Genomic DNA, 14,422 nt, shown 5'->3' with positions numbered 1-14,422 from the left:
ACCGCGATTTCAAAATTTCGAAACGGCGCGATCGCCGTCTCCCCTTTAAATTGCACTTCGCGCACTCGGCAGTCACGAGCGATTGCATTTTTTCGCGGGAAGAAATCCTAGTGTTCCTAGTAGCAATTTAATTTATGATCTGCTCGCGTTACTTGTACTTTTTGTACATATTCGGTCAGCATATTCGCTTTGTCTCTCTTCAATGCCTAAATATATATCTTTCTTATTTTAAGTTTACAACTTTTTGGAGATTTCAAGTAACATGAATAGACCTTACGACATCTACGGTCGGCATCAAAACAAGCTCTCGAATGTGCAATATCCAATAGGATTTGTTTTCTGAAAAATCCCCAGAAACTTTTTCTATTGGACAAACTGATGACGTTTTTGATGGGTTTCTGAATCTGTCTAATTTCTGAAATCTGTCGCTTTCACCGCCATTCGCCATTTCGAATTTCGGCAGAAAATTTCGGAATTGTGATCAAATCAATCGTGATTACTTAATTATTTTAATTTACGCGAATCAGTTATCCAACAGATTCAACAGGCTCAACGTGCGCAATATATATCACAAAGAAAGGAAGAAGTAGCCGGAAAGGGGTAACGTTTGTAATATTTACGGATATTGTATTTATTGACGTCTACACATTGAAACATTGTTTTACTTACAATGCAACATTTCCCGTTTAGAAAATTTTAATACTGTAAGTATATTAATCGTTCGTCGATAACATGGAATTTTAATTTTTTTGTCAGCAAAAAATGTTTTGAAAAAACAGCAATTTTTTTATTTCAAATTGTATATATAAGTTTTATATATAAATCTAAAAAATTTTTAGTAGAGAGAGAGAGAGAAAGAGAGAGAGATTTGTCAAAGCTTTAACAACACCCGAATAGCACAATTCATTGATGACGAGACATAAATATTAGTATGGAAATATGTTAAACATATTATGCCAATAAATTTTGCTACTAGAGCAAATCAATCTTTATCATCATACAAGTTGAATTGTATTTTACTTTTGACTTTTACATTTAAATTTATCTGCTAGAATTTTACAATCCAAATATACATATATCTATGATAACTTTAAAGATCTTATAGCCAGTAAAAGATTGAATTATATAGTTAATGATAATTATTTTGAATATTAAAAGCACTATTCTTAGTAACGTGCTTTTAATCGAAATATATAATTTGTTCAAAAATATATAATTAATCATTAATTAATTTAATATTTACAGTATTAATAAATTTCTCTAAGTCTGTTGCATTGCAATAATAAATAAAGTGTGGTCGCAAACAAACATCTCACTTATTACTTGAGTTTCGACAGATAATACATATAGTTTTAATAAACGTACGGAATGTCAAATGATTTGTATAATTAATGTAACACATTTATGTTGTCCTCGTAAAGAATATGCGTTTTAATTGGCAGTATAATTTCATTGTCTTATAAAAAGCGATACTTATCGGTACTACTCATAAAGTAGTTCTACATTAAATGCATTATATTGATTAACTGTAAATTGGCGTAAGCGTAAATCTTTCGTTTATAGCAGGAAAAGAAATTTTTTTCTCTCAAGGTATAATATTATCTGACCGCCGTTTCCGTCGAAACGAAAGATTCGCAGCGCTTTGCCTCTCGGCTGCTGAATTATTCATAATCAAGCGCAAGTTTTCCAGTTTGGAAATTGAATCTTGCCGTACATACATTCGACACGAACGCATGTCAAATTGTATATACATATATAGATATTACAAGAATCAGGAAAAAGGATAAAGTCGGCTGCCATTTCCAAGCAACGTGTATTTGCAGAATGTAAATGTAGGTTACATCGAAATATCGAGCATTCTATGTACACTGCTCTCATCTACGTTCTCGAGGTTGCGACGACGATAACACATAACGCCGATTTACATTTAACTCCGCGAATCTATCAGCAGGAATGAACGCGTTTATTCGCAATCATCTGCCGCAATACACGCACACACATCGAATAAATAGCAAGTAGCACGGTATAAATAACTCTTTTACTACGTACCGCCACGCGAAAGAGAGAGAGAGAGAGAGTCGTACACGTTCACGGTAAATAATTTATCGCCTAAATAATTACCATCCCGAATCGGGACTTCTATGCGAACGGATCTCGCAAAATTAATTAATTAATTTTATACTTAATTTGCAACGCGCTCACGCACGCGAATTTATTTCTTCTTCGTCAAGCGGATTACACATCTTCGTCGCCAATTGTCCCGGACAATTCGCGTTATTTCTTAATTGCACTCGTACGTCTTCACGATCCGGCTGCATGTTTTGCACTTGACGTAGCAGCAGCTGATGTACTTGCAGTCGCATCTTTCGTAGATCTGCTCAGTCCTGGTCACGTGGCCACGGCCGCAGCAAAGGTACTCGCAGCCCTCATAGCCGGAACTGCTGCCGTTGCATTGTCTGCAAAAGAATTTTTTCCACCTCGTATAATCATGGCTAAAGAATATATATTAAACATATTAATGATGTACAGCTTCTTTTGGCTTTCAAAATTCACTGCCATTGCTAAAAATTAAGACTGCGTTATCAGCAGTAAAAGCAGTTCTTGCCTTTATATAAGTTCCTTGCTGGATCTAAATGTATAACTAATCATATTAAAGAATCTTACAATATACGCTTACAAACATTTCTTATTTGATGTATTCTTATCGATCTAATATATCTATTTATAATTGTAAATCTATAAATTTACAAATATATTTACAAATATATAGACTTACAAATTAGTAAATTCACATACATGATCGTTAGTAAGCATGGCACTATAGATATGCTTCGACCAAAAATGGAATGCTTTTTTTATTGGATTTATTTTATTCTTGTCGATCTAATGATGTCCACTTATAATTATAAACTACTATTTTCAGCGCAATAAATCAGCCGAATAATATATAAAATATAAGTAGTCAAGTATTAATATAGATCAGCGTGGCGTGTATCGCAGAAAGGAAACAGGTTTGAAAAGATTTATATCATCTAAGATGAAATATTATTCAAATTAATTTTCACGTATACAATATATATACTTTCCTAACAGCAATGTAACGAACTATTTTATTATTGATACTGCCGTTTTATCTGATCGCGATTATACCGGATATTACAAACGGATTAGGTTTCAGGTTTGCCATAATTAGACAGCGATATCTTTCTCGTTTCTTTCAGGGAGGAAACTCGTGTAATTAGTGTACTCGTAAGAATGTTATTCATCTTCACGGTCCGTAACGGTCGACTGTATTATCTCAATGGCCTCGTCGAAACTTCTCCTCCGGTTACTTCGTTAAAGCTCCTCGGACTCCATTATTAATCGATTTGCATGACGCCCGCCTCTGATGCCGTAAAGATACTAAAGATGCCCGCTTTTGCGGGCGATCGAGACTACCGTGTAGATTACGCGGTGTCAAGAAAAAGAAAAGGATCTTTCTCGAGAAGCGTTACGTCGTGACACGGAACACTGGTCGAACACGGTGTGATAAACATTCGCCACGCCCACTTTGTATAATTATACGCGGGCTTATAATTACTGGGTTGTAAGCTGTAAACCAGCGAGACGAGTCGGTGGCGGTCCAAAGAACCTGACGCCATATATCAGCGTTCGGCGAATGAAATATCGGCGTGTCCGAAACAAACGTCGGATTAGAGCCCACGATAATCGTCTCTCACGAAATTATCGGATCCTGTTCGCGCGTCGTCAGGAAGAGAACAAGAAAAGCACGTCGCGCGTCGCTAATAAATCTCGTAGCGGAATTGATAGCTACGCGCGAAATCGCGTTCGTGGCGAAAGAAACTAATATCCGGGCTAGATAGGCCGAGATATATTAATTGATCGAAGGAATAGAGAGTTGGTTTGTTCGTTAATGAACCAATGAGATTGTCAGTTACTCGTGAAACTAGAAAAAATCGTCCATATTCGTAGGATGAAGGATATGTTCTCGATTTTTATAATATCTTAAAGCCACATTTTAAATGAGATGAAATCACAATGAGACTAATATTTCCACAGAAAGAACAGTTTTGCTGAAGTATTAACAAGTTTTTTTCAATTAGAAATATTTATGTTTATTTAAAAATATTTTAACCATCTTTTAGAAAATTCTAGATCTTCTTCTCTAAAATTTCCTATCTAAAATTTAATAGAAAAGCGACAAATTTTTCGCATCAATACTACGTATTTTATCATTCTTATAGTGTAAATTACAATCGGATTTAACGGCTAAATGTAACATTAAATCTACAACAAAAGAATATGGGTCATTGTAGTCAGCACGCACAAGAAGAGAAGATATTGTTTTATTTATATCTGAACATCTAATACGTAATCTGTGCGAGCATCCTGTTTCGCGCCGTTTCTTGTAACGCGAAACGCGAACAATGAGACGCGATTTATAGACCGAGATAAAAGATTCATCGGAACTGCCATGTGCGTCCATCACTTCCTGCATCTTATCCTGATTATCATCTCCGGAATGCCGTGAGTGATCTTAACTCACGCAGAGTGAAGCGTGGACAATCGGAGGGCGATGGAGAGCCGTCTTCTTTCTACCGCCGGAAAATCCGTGACGAATGCAATCACAGTGTTACAAATGCCGCCCTTCTTTCCGAAGTGGATACGGTTCGTGCCTTTCTTTAGTGTGCTCACGATAAATTAGTTAATATATTGTATATCCTGTATAGTGTGACCTAAACAAGCAGGATTCAATATACAATGATTTCATTTCGAAATAATTTATGTTCTAGGAATAACAAGTATTACACGGAAAGAACAGTATTTTTTTTTACTAAAGTATCTCAAAATTTAGCTGAATACAGCCTTGAAAATAATTTTGTTGGACCATCAAAATAATTCATCATATGTTTGAGCATCTTACATAATTATTTTTGATATAGTCCAATAAAATTATTCTCAGATCATAAACTAAAGTTTTAGATATGTACTTCACTTTCTAAAACTTTAAAGTAAATCTTACCCTAAAGAGTGAAATCTTATTAAAAATTGAAAATTGAGCCACTCTTTTTCAAAACTCACTCAATTTTCAATCTTTACAATGAGATTCCACTTCAAAGAATTTACAGAATGACAATTTGACATCCAATTTAAATTCGCGAAGAAATATCCATTCCATATTTATAAAAAAATCTCGCGACACAATAACTCCTCGGGAAGTCGTAAAGCATTTTTGCCGAAAAGAGCTCTTCGAACGGTAGCGCTAACTCGCGAAACGGCATGTAGCAAAAATTAACGTTAACACTCTCAGACGGTAGTGACGGCGGAAAAAGAACAGCAATAAAATCGTGAATGGGTCCTGTCGTAACGGTACTCGCGCGGCGAACAGTCTGTTGAACAAGGCATCGTAAAACACGCGTGTTCATTCGATTTCGAGAACAGGTTCGAGACGACCTGGGCGTCGTCTGGATGGCGAGACGCACCGACTATCTCCGTGAGTCCTATCTTCTCCTCTCTCATTCTCGCCTCACACACGTAATTACTGGCACGCTCGCATAAATAAGCCTGGCTATCTGCTACGACGTGACTAACCGAGATCGAAAGAATCGGAAAGAAATTCGTCGCGTGTGGCTAGGCATTACGTCCCCTAGAAACGAAAAGAGAGGAACAGGATAAGGAAATTTTATTAGCACCCGATACAGCCTGACGCCTCCGGCTGATACTGTAGCCGGTATTCGATTCTTATATTTAAGACTATCTTAAGTATAGGCTTAAAATATCATAAACCAATCACAGGACCATACTAGCATCTTAAGACATTATTTAAGATGGTCTTGAAATAAGAATGGACCAGCAAAAATGTATTACATTGTAATAAATATTTGAATAATACTAACTTAGCATTTACTTATAGTAAATAAATATTTACTAAATAAAAATATGATAGTTAAATTAATTGGTTCTTGTATCAAGTATAAATATATTCGATTGCCTTTAATGAACTTACATTTAATATAATACATCTAGTATTATATTTGAATAAATATGTAGTAAAATTTAGTACATTTTTTCTCATTGTATATATGAATACTGGTTTATGAGAAAAATATTCACATTTTACGGGAACGTAGCTTCTTTTCTTTTTGTTGTTTTTCTTTTGAGCAGCAGTCAAATTAATCAGAATTGGAAAAGATTAATGAATTAAGAATTTATATTGATGTGTAAAAACTTATTATTGTATAAAAATGTTTTTTAATCAAAGCAATTTTTTGTAAAAAATTTATTAATTTTAAATAATTCATATTTTACGTTCATAAAAAATACACAAGAAGCGTCAACATATAAAAAAAAAACAGGTTTGCATTGCTGAAGTAAAATTGGCTGTCGTAACTATTCAAGCTTTTTCGTAGATCGTTAGCGATTATAGAAGATTGCTATAACGGCTTTTGCAAAAAGTGCAAGCTGTAAAATAAAATATATAGGAAAGATCTTCACCGATACTGCCTTGAAATAACGATCGACGGAATATTTCGATTACGACTGAGATGAGTATAAGCGAGCTTAAAGGAAAGTCGCAATCAGCAATGACCTGAGTGTCTCATAAAAGCTAAACTTATGACGGTGCTAATGGTTTTTCGCACTTTTACATGCCTGCCTATAACCAGACTAGGACAGTGCGTGCGATAAAGTCGTAGCTCACTATTAACAGACGCATTTATACGAAACAAAATTATGCGCTAATTTTGTGAGAGAAATTATAGAAGGGGATACATCGATCCTTGAAATTTGCTTTTATTTTGCAATTCAGTCGAAATCAATTTACGGAAAGAGCGATTTTGCTGCAAAATTTAAAATTTTACTGAAATATAGATTTGAAAACAAATTTTGTTGAACTATCAAAATAACTTTGTTTAAAACTCAAACTGGTTGCTAGAATATTTTGCATATTACTCATTATTTTTTAGTTTCGAGTAATTTTTTATGGTTTATCAAAATTATTTTCAGATCTGCATTCAGCAAAATTTCTTAATCATAGATCATTCTAGTAATATTGCAGTAACATTGCAAATGTTGAATGTTACTGCAAGCTTTTGTGATGTATGAGTTTAGATCTTTCAGCAAAATCAGTGAAAGAACAATTTTTGAAGACTAACTACAATAGATTTATTTGTTTCTACTGCTTCCAATAGATAAATCGCTAGAAGATAAATAATTTGCGTATTACAAGAAAAGTTAACGACCTATCACGAGAATGTATGGACTACTGCGTTCGGAAGAAGAAGAAGGTTCTTTAGCCCGCGGCTACCGAAAAAAGTAGTCGGCTGATCCTTACATCCTGTCTTCCCCTTTACGTCCCTTCATAAAAGCCACCATCCTGCTTTTCTGCCTGCCAAGTTGTCCTCATTTTTTTTTCTTGTTGAGGAATGAGAGGAACCAAGAGGGGCATCTTCGCGCCATTAAGTGATAGCTAAACTTCTACTCTCTCCTTTTTATTTATTTGTTAGTTCAAAAGATTATTTGGGTCTAAATATTTGAAGGAAAAACGATTTCTGTTTTTTACAAGAAAGAACATTGCACATTTGTTGCCCATACATCCGGTTTTTTAACGATGCAGTTAACGCGATAATCGACGTCGTTCGCAGTGAAACTCGTCACGTTCTTCGCTCGTTGCTCTTTCGTTAATGAACGGCAGTCGCATGAAGAAAGATCTTTTCACGCAATAGATGTTGATAAATCCTTCTTCGTGCACTACCAGTCACGTTAAAATACAATTCGAGCCTCTTTACATGATACTTATTCGCTCGACATCGTGACTATATTAAAATTAAAATTTATATTATGTACTTATACATCGCATGAGCTCGTAAACTAAGAGATTTTAACGAGTAAACGTTAAACCGACTTACGAGCACCAACGAGTTTCATCCTGAAAACATATTCGTTTTAAAGAGAGTAACGTTCCTATTATTTTTTGTATTTTCTGTATGGAAAGAACGGTTTGCTATATTTAAAAATTTAGCTGGATACAGATCTAAAAATAACTTGATTGGATTGTCAAAATAATTATGTATGACGCTCAAGATGATTGCTAGAATGTCAAAACTTTTGCATTTCAATTTTCTACAGTATTATTTTAATCTAACAAAATTCAGATCTGTATTATCTAAATTTTTAGATACTTCAGCAAAGTTTATTCATTATTTTCGTATACTTTAATAAAGCTGAATATATTTAAAAAGAATTTGTATTTCCTGAATGTAAAGATTTATGATTATACTTTATAGTCATCTTTGAAATTGTGTATTTCATACATTATTTTATTAAATCTCCAGAGATATCTAAAGGCTGAATATTATTTTAAAACCGTCTTAAATAATATCTTAAGATGCCACGGTCTGCTCTATGATTGACTTATGACATTTTAAGACTGTCTTAAGACGATCTTAAATATAAGAACCGATGAATACCAGCCTAAGACTTCTGATATTCTGAACTCTTTATGTCTTATAATTATCTTTATAAAAGTGGAAGAGACCGGATACTAAATAGTAAAATATTAATTTATGAAGATATTAATTTATGAAGATGAACCCATCTGACCTGCCTATCGTGCCGAGGCTGCCTCTCTTCTTGTCGGGTAGGCAGTAATCGGGACTCTTGGTGGTATAGAGCAGATTATCGTGGTGATATAGTGGCGGCAATCTGCCGCCAGATCTCAACCTGACCTCTGCTGCAGTGGCGTATCTGCGTAGCAAACGGCTTCCGGCGGCGGATGGTCCCGATGCACCTAGACCGCGCCAGCAGGTACGCACGCTGCAGGAACCCGACACCCCGTGGCACTTGCACTCCAAAGTCAAGGACTGCTCGACCGCCTATCGGACGAAGGGTTAATCGCGATTATATCGTATTTTTTCCAAAAATCAAGAATACCAATAGAATCCATGGCTGATTTCATTCGTCTATTTACAATTAAACAAAATCTCAATTCGAAATATGCCTTTCAGTTTATTGATGGAGCTTTATAATGAAAAATTATTTTATCAAGATAGATACTCAATAGATTCCTTTACTGGTTTTTATTTTTTCATCTTGATTCAAAGCAATATTTTTCTTATCACATTTCTTGATATCAGTGAAAAATGTAAAAAAGCCTAATTCCAAGTTGATGATTCCCGATAATTAGTTCGTTCTTCTTTATCCAAATGCCAAATTAGCGTTAATTATGTAATTTCGATTTATATTTTATATTGATAAGGAATAGCCGAATTGAAGGGTTGAAACGTATATTTTCTTTGTTTTGTTATATTCGCACAAAAAATAAAGAATTTTTGTGCATCCAAATAGCTGATGTAGGTTCTGATGCTTTTTTACATTTTTCACTGATAGATTCTTTCGAGCCTCACATACACACACACATTATATATATTTTATATCAAAACTCTATAGAATTTCAGAAATAATGAAAAATAATTAAATAATTTAGACCACCTGTACGCCTAATGCGCTTCTTACTCAACACTTGCGGCATCGCAAACACTCACCCTCCGACCCGCTCTATTATTATGCATATTAACCGCGTGCATAAACTTCGCGGTCCCTCCGGTACCAGGCGGCGTTGCACCCTGAAGAAATCGCTTTGCCATCCTCGAAGCGGATCTCACGTCGTCCCCGCAGCCGCCCCACTTGAAGGAGTTCCTTACGGACAGCGTGTCGAAAGAGACGGACATAGTGGTGAAGGATGAGGGCGAGATAAGCGCGGATGGCGAGGGTGGCTCTCTTCGCGGTGGAGTCGCGCAAGAACAGGCCGCCAAGCTCCCCAAAGCGCATCCTCGCGCGAGCCTCCAAACCGCAGCGGCGGCCGACATCGCATAGACGAAGGCTTGTTCTCGCGTTCCTACGATAAATATGCTCATTGGAATGTGAAAAATTGAATCTTTTTCAACACTGGCTCAATTTCTTTGTCATTTTTTAGAATTAGATTCCACTCTAAAAATTTTAAAGAGCACGTAAGAAAATTTTTTGCTAAAATATCTTAAAATTTAGCTAAATGCAGATCTAAAAATAATTTTTTTGGTTCATCGAAATAATTATAAAAAACAATAACAAAACTTAAGCGTGATGCATTCTTTTGTAAAAAAATTTTGATAACAAATTATTTTTAGATTTGTATCTGGCTGAATTTTAGATATTTTTAGCAAAACCATTCTTTCGTATAATAATTAGTATTAGCATAATATCTTCGAATTTATTCCAATTTAATTATACACGGATTATGTTTAATGTATTATAACGATGTCAAATCAGATTTTGTCGTAACGTTCTTGAATTAAAGACCATGCAATTCTTTCTTCCTTCGTCAATCAAGATGATTGAAGAAAAACTGATTATTGTATTCTCGAGAGCGGAAAATACAACGGCGAACGGTTACGTTCGTGATCGTATAATGCATCTCTCATTGGCGCTTCTCAGTTTTCTCATTAGCGGAGAATATCTCGATCTCTCGAGCGCACTTTTATTTACAATATAATCATCGTGAAACGCGAGCGATTAATCCAACGGAGGCCCAATCGCGAAGAGGAAGGATGAAGACCGTAGGGAGCTACGGTTTGTTAATGATCGCTAATTGAGACGCGCCCGCCAGGTCTTCCTATTTACGTCAGAACTCCTCAAAGGATATTCGATACGTTTTCCATCAGAAACCTTCATCTACTTCGCGTCCCTCCGTTGTGCAAAAATCAGCGATTATAAATCTATTATGAGCAAAGTCGATAGGCAACGTACTTTCTTATTTAAGTACTTAACTTTAATCAGTGCTAATTCTAAAATTGCAAATCTTCAGACGAGAGAAATCTAATATCTTGTTTTTTTTTTCTTGTTAAAACTTCCTTCGTACTGTAATACCTTTCGAAACAAGAAATCAATTTTTGCAATTATCATACTTGGATCTCTCTCGTGGAATTTATATGGACATTTTATGTCATTTTCAGTTTTATCAAGAACGTTGATTGCCATAATGATGATCACCGGTGCTATTAAATTTATTTTTAATGTTCGTAAAAAATAACATAAAATTCCTTTAAAAAAATTTATATTACCGTAAGTATTAAATTGATTAGTGTTTAATTACTTATTCTGAGTATTAAATGCACTAAAAAAGTATTTTTAATACAAGTAATTGAATAGCTGAAATAAGTAATTAATTATCAGCCAATTTAATACCTATAAATAAGTTACTTAAATTTCTCTAAGAATTTTAATTGACTTAAATAAGGTAAACAATAGTACAGAGTAAAAAATGCACTATACAATACACTCGTGAGGATATAATATTATTTAATCAAATTACAAATATTTTATCATTATAAGTTTATGATAATGAAATTTAATTAGCATATACGGTACAAAAAGCGTATAAAAACTAGGCAGACCTGTAAGTAATTCAGGTGTGTAGTCAGGCGCGCGCTCGATGCTGCTACAGTTCCATCTGCGATGTCTGAAGGCCTGTTGGCATACCGTTGATGTATCTTTAGCGGCTTGTACCAAGGCAGACATCACATCCGGCGCAGCTCTGCATGCCCTCGCCTGTTTTCTCTCCAACAAACCCGCGCTCTTCGCACTGGTGCACGCCTCTCTGGTCCACGTATGCGTGTCGCTTGTGCGACCGAGGCCGCTAAACACAATGTTCTCTGTTTAAATATGCAATTTTATCACCGAAAGAACCATATTTATTGATTGCCAAAAGCTTTAGGAAAGCTATTACGGAAAAATTAAATCTAAACGCATCTGATGTATCATACCCATCTTGGACCAGAGAATTAGATTGGAATTTAATCAATAAGAAGAAAGGAAACCTATATCAAGTTTAACTGATTTATCAAATTCAAATCCAATCTCAATTTTAATCTTTATGGACTTTATTAGAAAATTTGGGATTGTAAAGCTAAAACTATATATAATCAGAGATAAAGATCAAGTTTAAATTTATATCAAAAAAATATATTCTACATGAATATAAAATTTGCTTCTCGTAATATGTCACACACAGTCGAAGATTGTACGTTTGTGAAAATTCGACGGCAAACGTAAATAAGAATTTTCAGAACGAACGATCTCGTTTTCCCCACCCTCAACACTCCAAAACATGCGACCGTGGAATTTGGGGTGGAACACTCGGTATGTACAATTCTGTCGGGCGATCAAACCGAAGAGCCGACAGCGACAGCCGTGAGCGATCCACCTCTTTTGGTAGACAATCCCGGTGCGGAGCCGTAAATCAGGGGGTGAATTTCGAAAATTATAGGGCGCGAGGCTGAAAAGGGCTCGCGTTTAAGTGCCGCGGGTTGAATGCTAGCTAAAACTCTCGGCTCGCAACGCGCGAGAGAGCGCACGTTGGGGATAATAATTACGGACACCTGAAAGTCGAAATGACCCGTGCACGCGGCCCCACCGTGTCTAGACATAACAACCCTGAGAATAGCTGGATCGCCAACCCCGTGTCACGGAGCCTACCCTCGGAATTACCCTATCAAAAGCCCGCAGTTCTCTAATTCGTTATTACCGTCACAGCAAGCTCGTTCATTCCCTCCCGATGACATTTCGGGGCTCGCGTTACGACCCGACCCGGAGAATCTAATTTCCGCGTAAACGCTCGCGAGCGTACACTCGCGTTGCTTTACGACCCATTGTGAAATCCCGATGCCTTGCACAAGACCTGCAGCATTGCAGTGGCTGGATCTTCCGGGTTCTTATTGATAGGTCTATCTTTAGACCATACGTATATCTTTAGACCACCTACTTAAGAAAATAATATTGAATTCGCAAGTTTATTTCCCATGAAATAAATAGATATTTTCGCGAGAGATACTTTGACTGCGATTGCGTCAAAGTAAAAATATATCTCGACGAAAAAAAAAAACAAAGTAAAGAATATATTCTACAAGGATGGCAGTAAAAGATTACATCTCTTTATGAGGGTAACGCGAGCACATTCTTCGCACGCACGGCTCGTTAAAGCCGCATGTATGAAGGGCGTAAAGCTTCGCAGGTTCTCGAGCTTTGCCTCGCGAATCGTTATTCGTAAAAAGAAGAAACGAGAAGGGAAACGTTCTGCCGAGAGCGGTCTAAGAATTTCCACGATGCTTGTTCTTTACGAGCCATAAATATCCGATTCAAATTATCAGCTCATTAAGGCTCTACTTCGCGATAATTACTTCGACGATCCGGTATCGACTAACGAAGAACTCACGCATAATTCGCTGACAAAATAATAAATGTTGCGTGCCGTGTTTTGTATCGCGAGAGTCGATTATCGGCTTGATATCTTAATTGATCGCTCGAATGCAAAATAGGAATTAAATCTCGGACAAATTCGACCACCAACGTGGATGATCTTAACTTTATTTTTTTCCGTCAATATTAAGTGCGTATAGCGAAAGGCAAATTATTCATTAGTCAGAGCCGAATTTATCTTTTCCAAGTTAATAAATGTGTGTGCATTTCAAGAGTAGATTTTGCTTTCACTATAAAAGTTAAGTAATAATTCTACTGAGATTCTAATAATAAGTGACAGGTAAAGCGATAACATACACTTGTCGAAAATTAGAAAGCGTAACCGGGCGTTCACGTTAGATCCCAATTATGATTTTTGTCACGTTAGATCCCAATTATGATTTTAGACTCGCTTTAAGCGATATATGAGACGATATGACCAATCAGTTTCTGCAAAAGCTTTTAATTAAATAATTCTAATTTACAAAAAAAAATCATGTTAAAGTTGTTAAAATTTCAAATCATTTCATGTTGTAAGTTCAAGTAAAAGAACTAATTGCACAATTACAACATTATACTATCCATTTTTCTCCGTAACAGTACTTTCTATGCTAAATATTAGTATGTGATAGAACACAGTACTTATATTAACCCATTCACAATAAAATGCACTTTTACAATTTTGACAGAACGTCTTGCCGTGGCACACATCACATTTTAAGATCGTAAGAAATTTTGAGAAGTACGTTAAGAAAATAAGTTAATGCTTTGTTCAATATTTTAAGATAACTATCGACTCTTCAACTTTAAATAAACAAATTCAAAGGACTCTTTCAAAACATAATGACAATTTTAATACTTTTGACTGTTCAACCATACGGAAATAATGTTTCGAGATCGAGACTCACCCGAACTGTGATTACTCGGATTATGCGAATACTTGCGACAATTGAATTTATTCTGTTATTTTTTATTGTACTAATGTCTGAAGAGGGCTCAAACTGGTAGCCGAAACTTGTTACTTGTAATGTATTAGTTTATAGTTTTATTATTTATTATTTTTTGGCGTGATGTTTCATCGCGTTTAATACAATATATAATTTTATGTAAAAATTAAAAAATGTGGTTGACTCTTACTTCGCCCGCTGATTGA

General features: G+C 35.6%; 1 protein-coding gene across 1 annotated transcript in view; it reads right to left on the bottom strand.

The window, feature by feature from the left end:
• Positions 1-2,112: 2,112 nt before the first annotated feature.
• Positions 2,113-14,422, bottom strand: part of LOC108750688 (protein Wnt-11b-1-like) — a 19,453-nt gene continuing 7,143 nt past the window's right edge. The window contains exons 2-5 of the mRNA XM_018490352.1: positions 11,430-11,671; positions 9,543-9,895; positions 8,602-8,873; positions 2,113-2,456 (exon numbers count right to left, since the gene is read on the bottom strand). Of these exons, the coding sequence (XP_018345854.1) occupies positions 2,282-2,456; positions 8,602-8,873; positions 9,543-9,895; positions 11,430-11,671 (1,042 nt within the window). The 3' untranslated portion in view covers positions 2,113-2,281. The remainder of the gene's footprint in view (positions 2,457-8,601; positions 8,874-9,542; positions 9,896-11,429; positions 11,672-14,422) is intronic.

The sequence above is a fragment of the Trachymyrmex septentrionalis genome, unplaced genomic scaffold (genome assembly GCF_001594115.1).
Source record: "Trachymyrmex septentrionalis isolate Tsep2-gDNA-1 unplaced genomic scaffold, Tsep1.0 scaffold37, whole genome shotgun sequence".
Taxonomy (NCBI): Eukaryota; Metazoa; Arthropoda; class Insecta; order Hymenoptera; family Formicidae; genus Trachymyrmex; species Trachymyrmex septentrionalis.
This window is presented reverse-complemented; position numbering and strand designations above follow the sequence as displayed.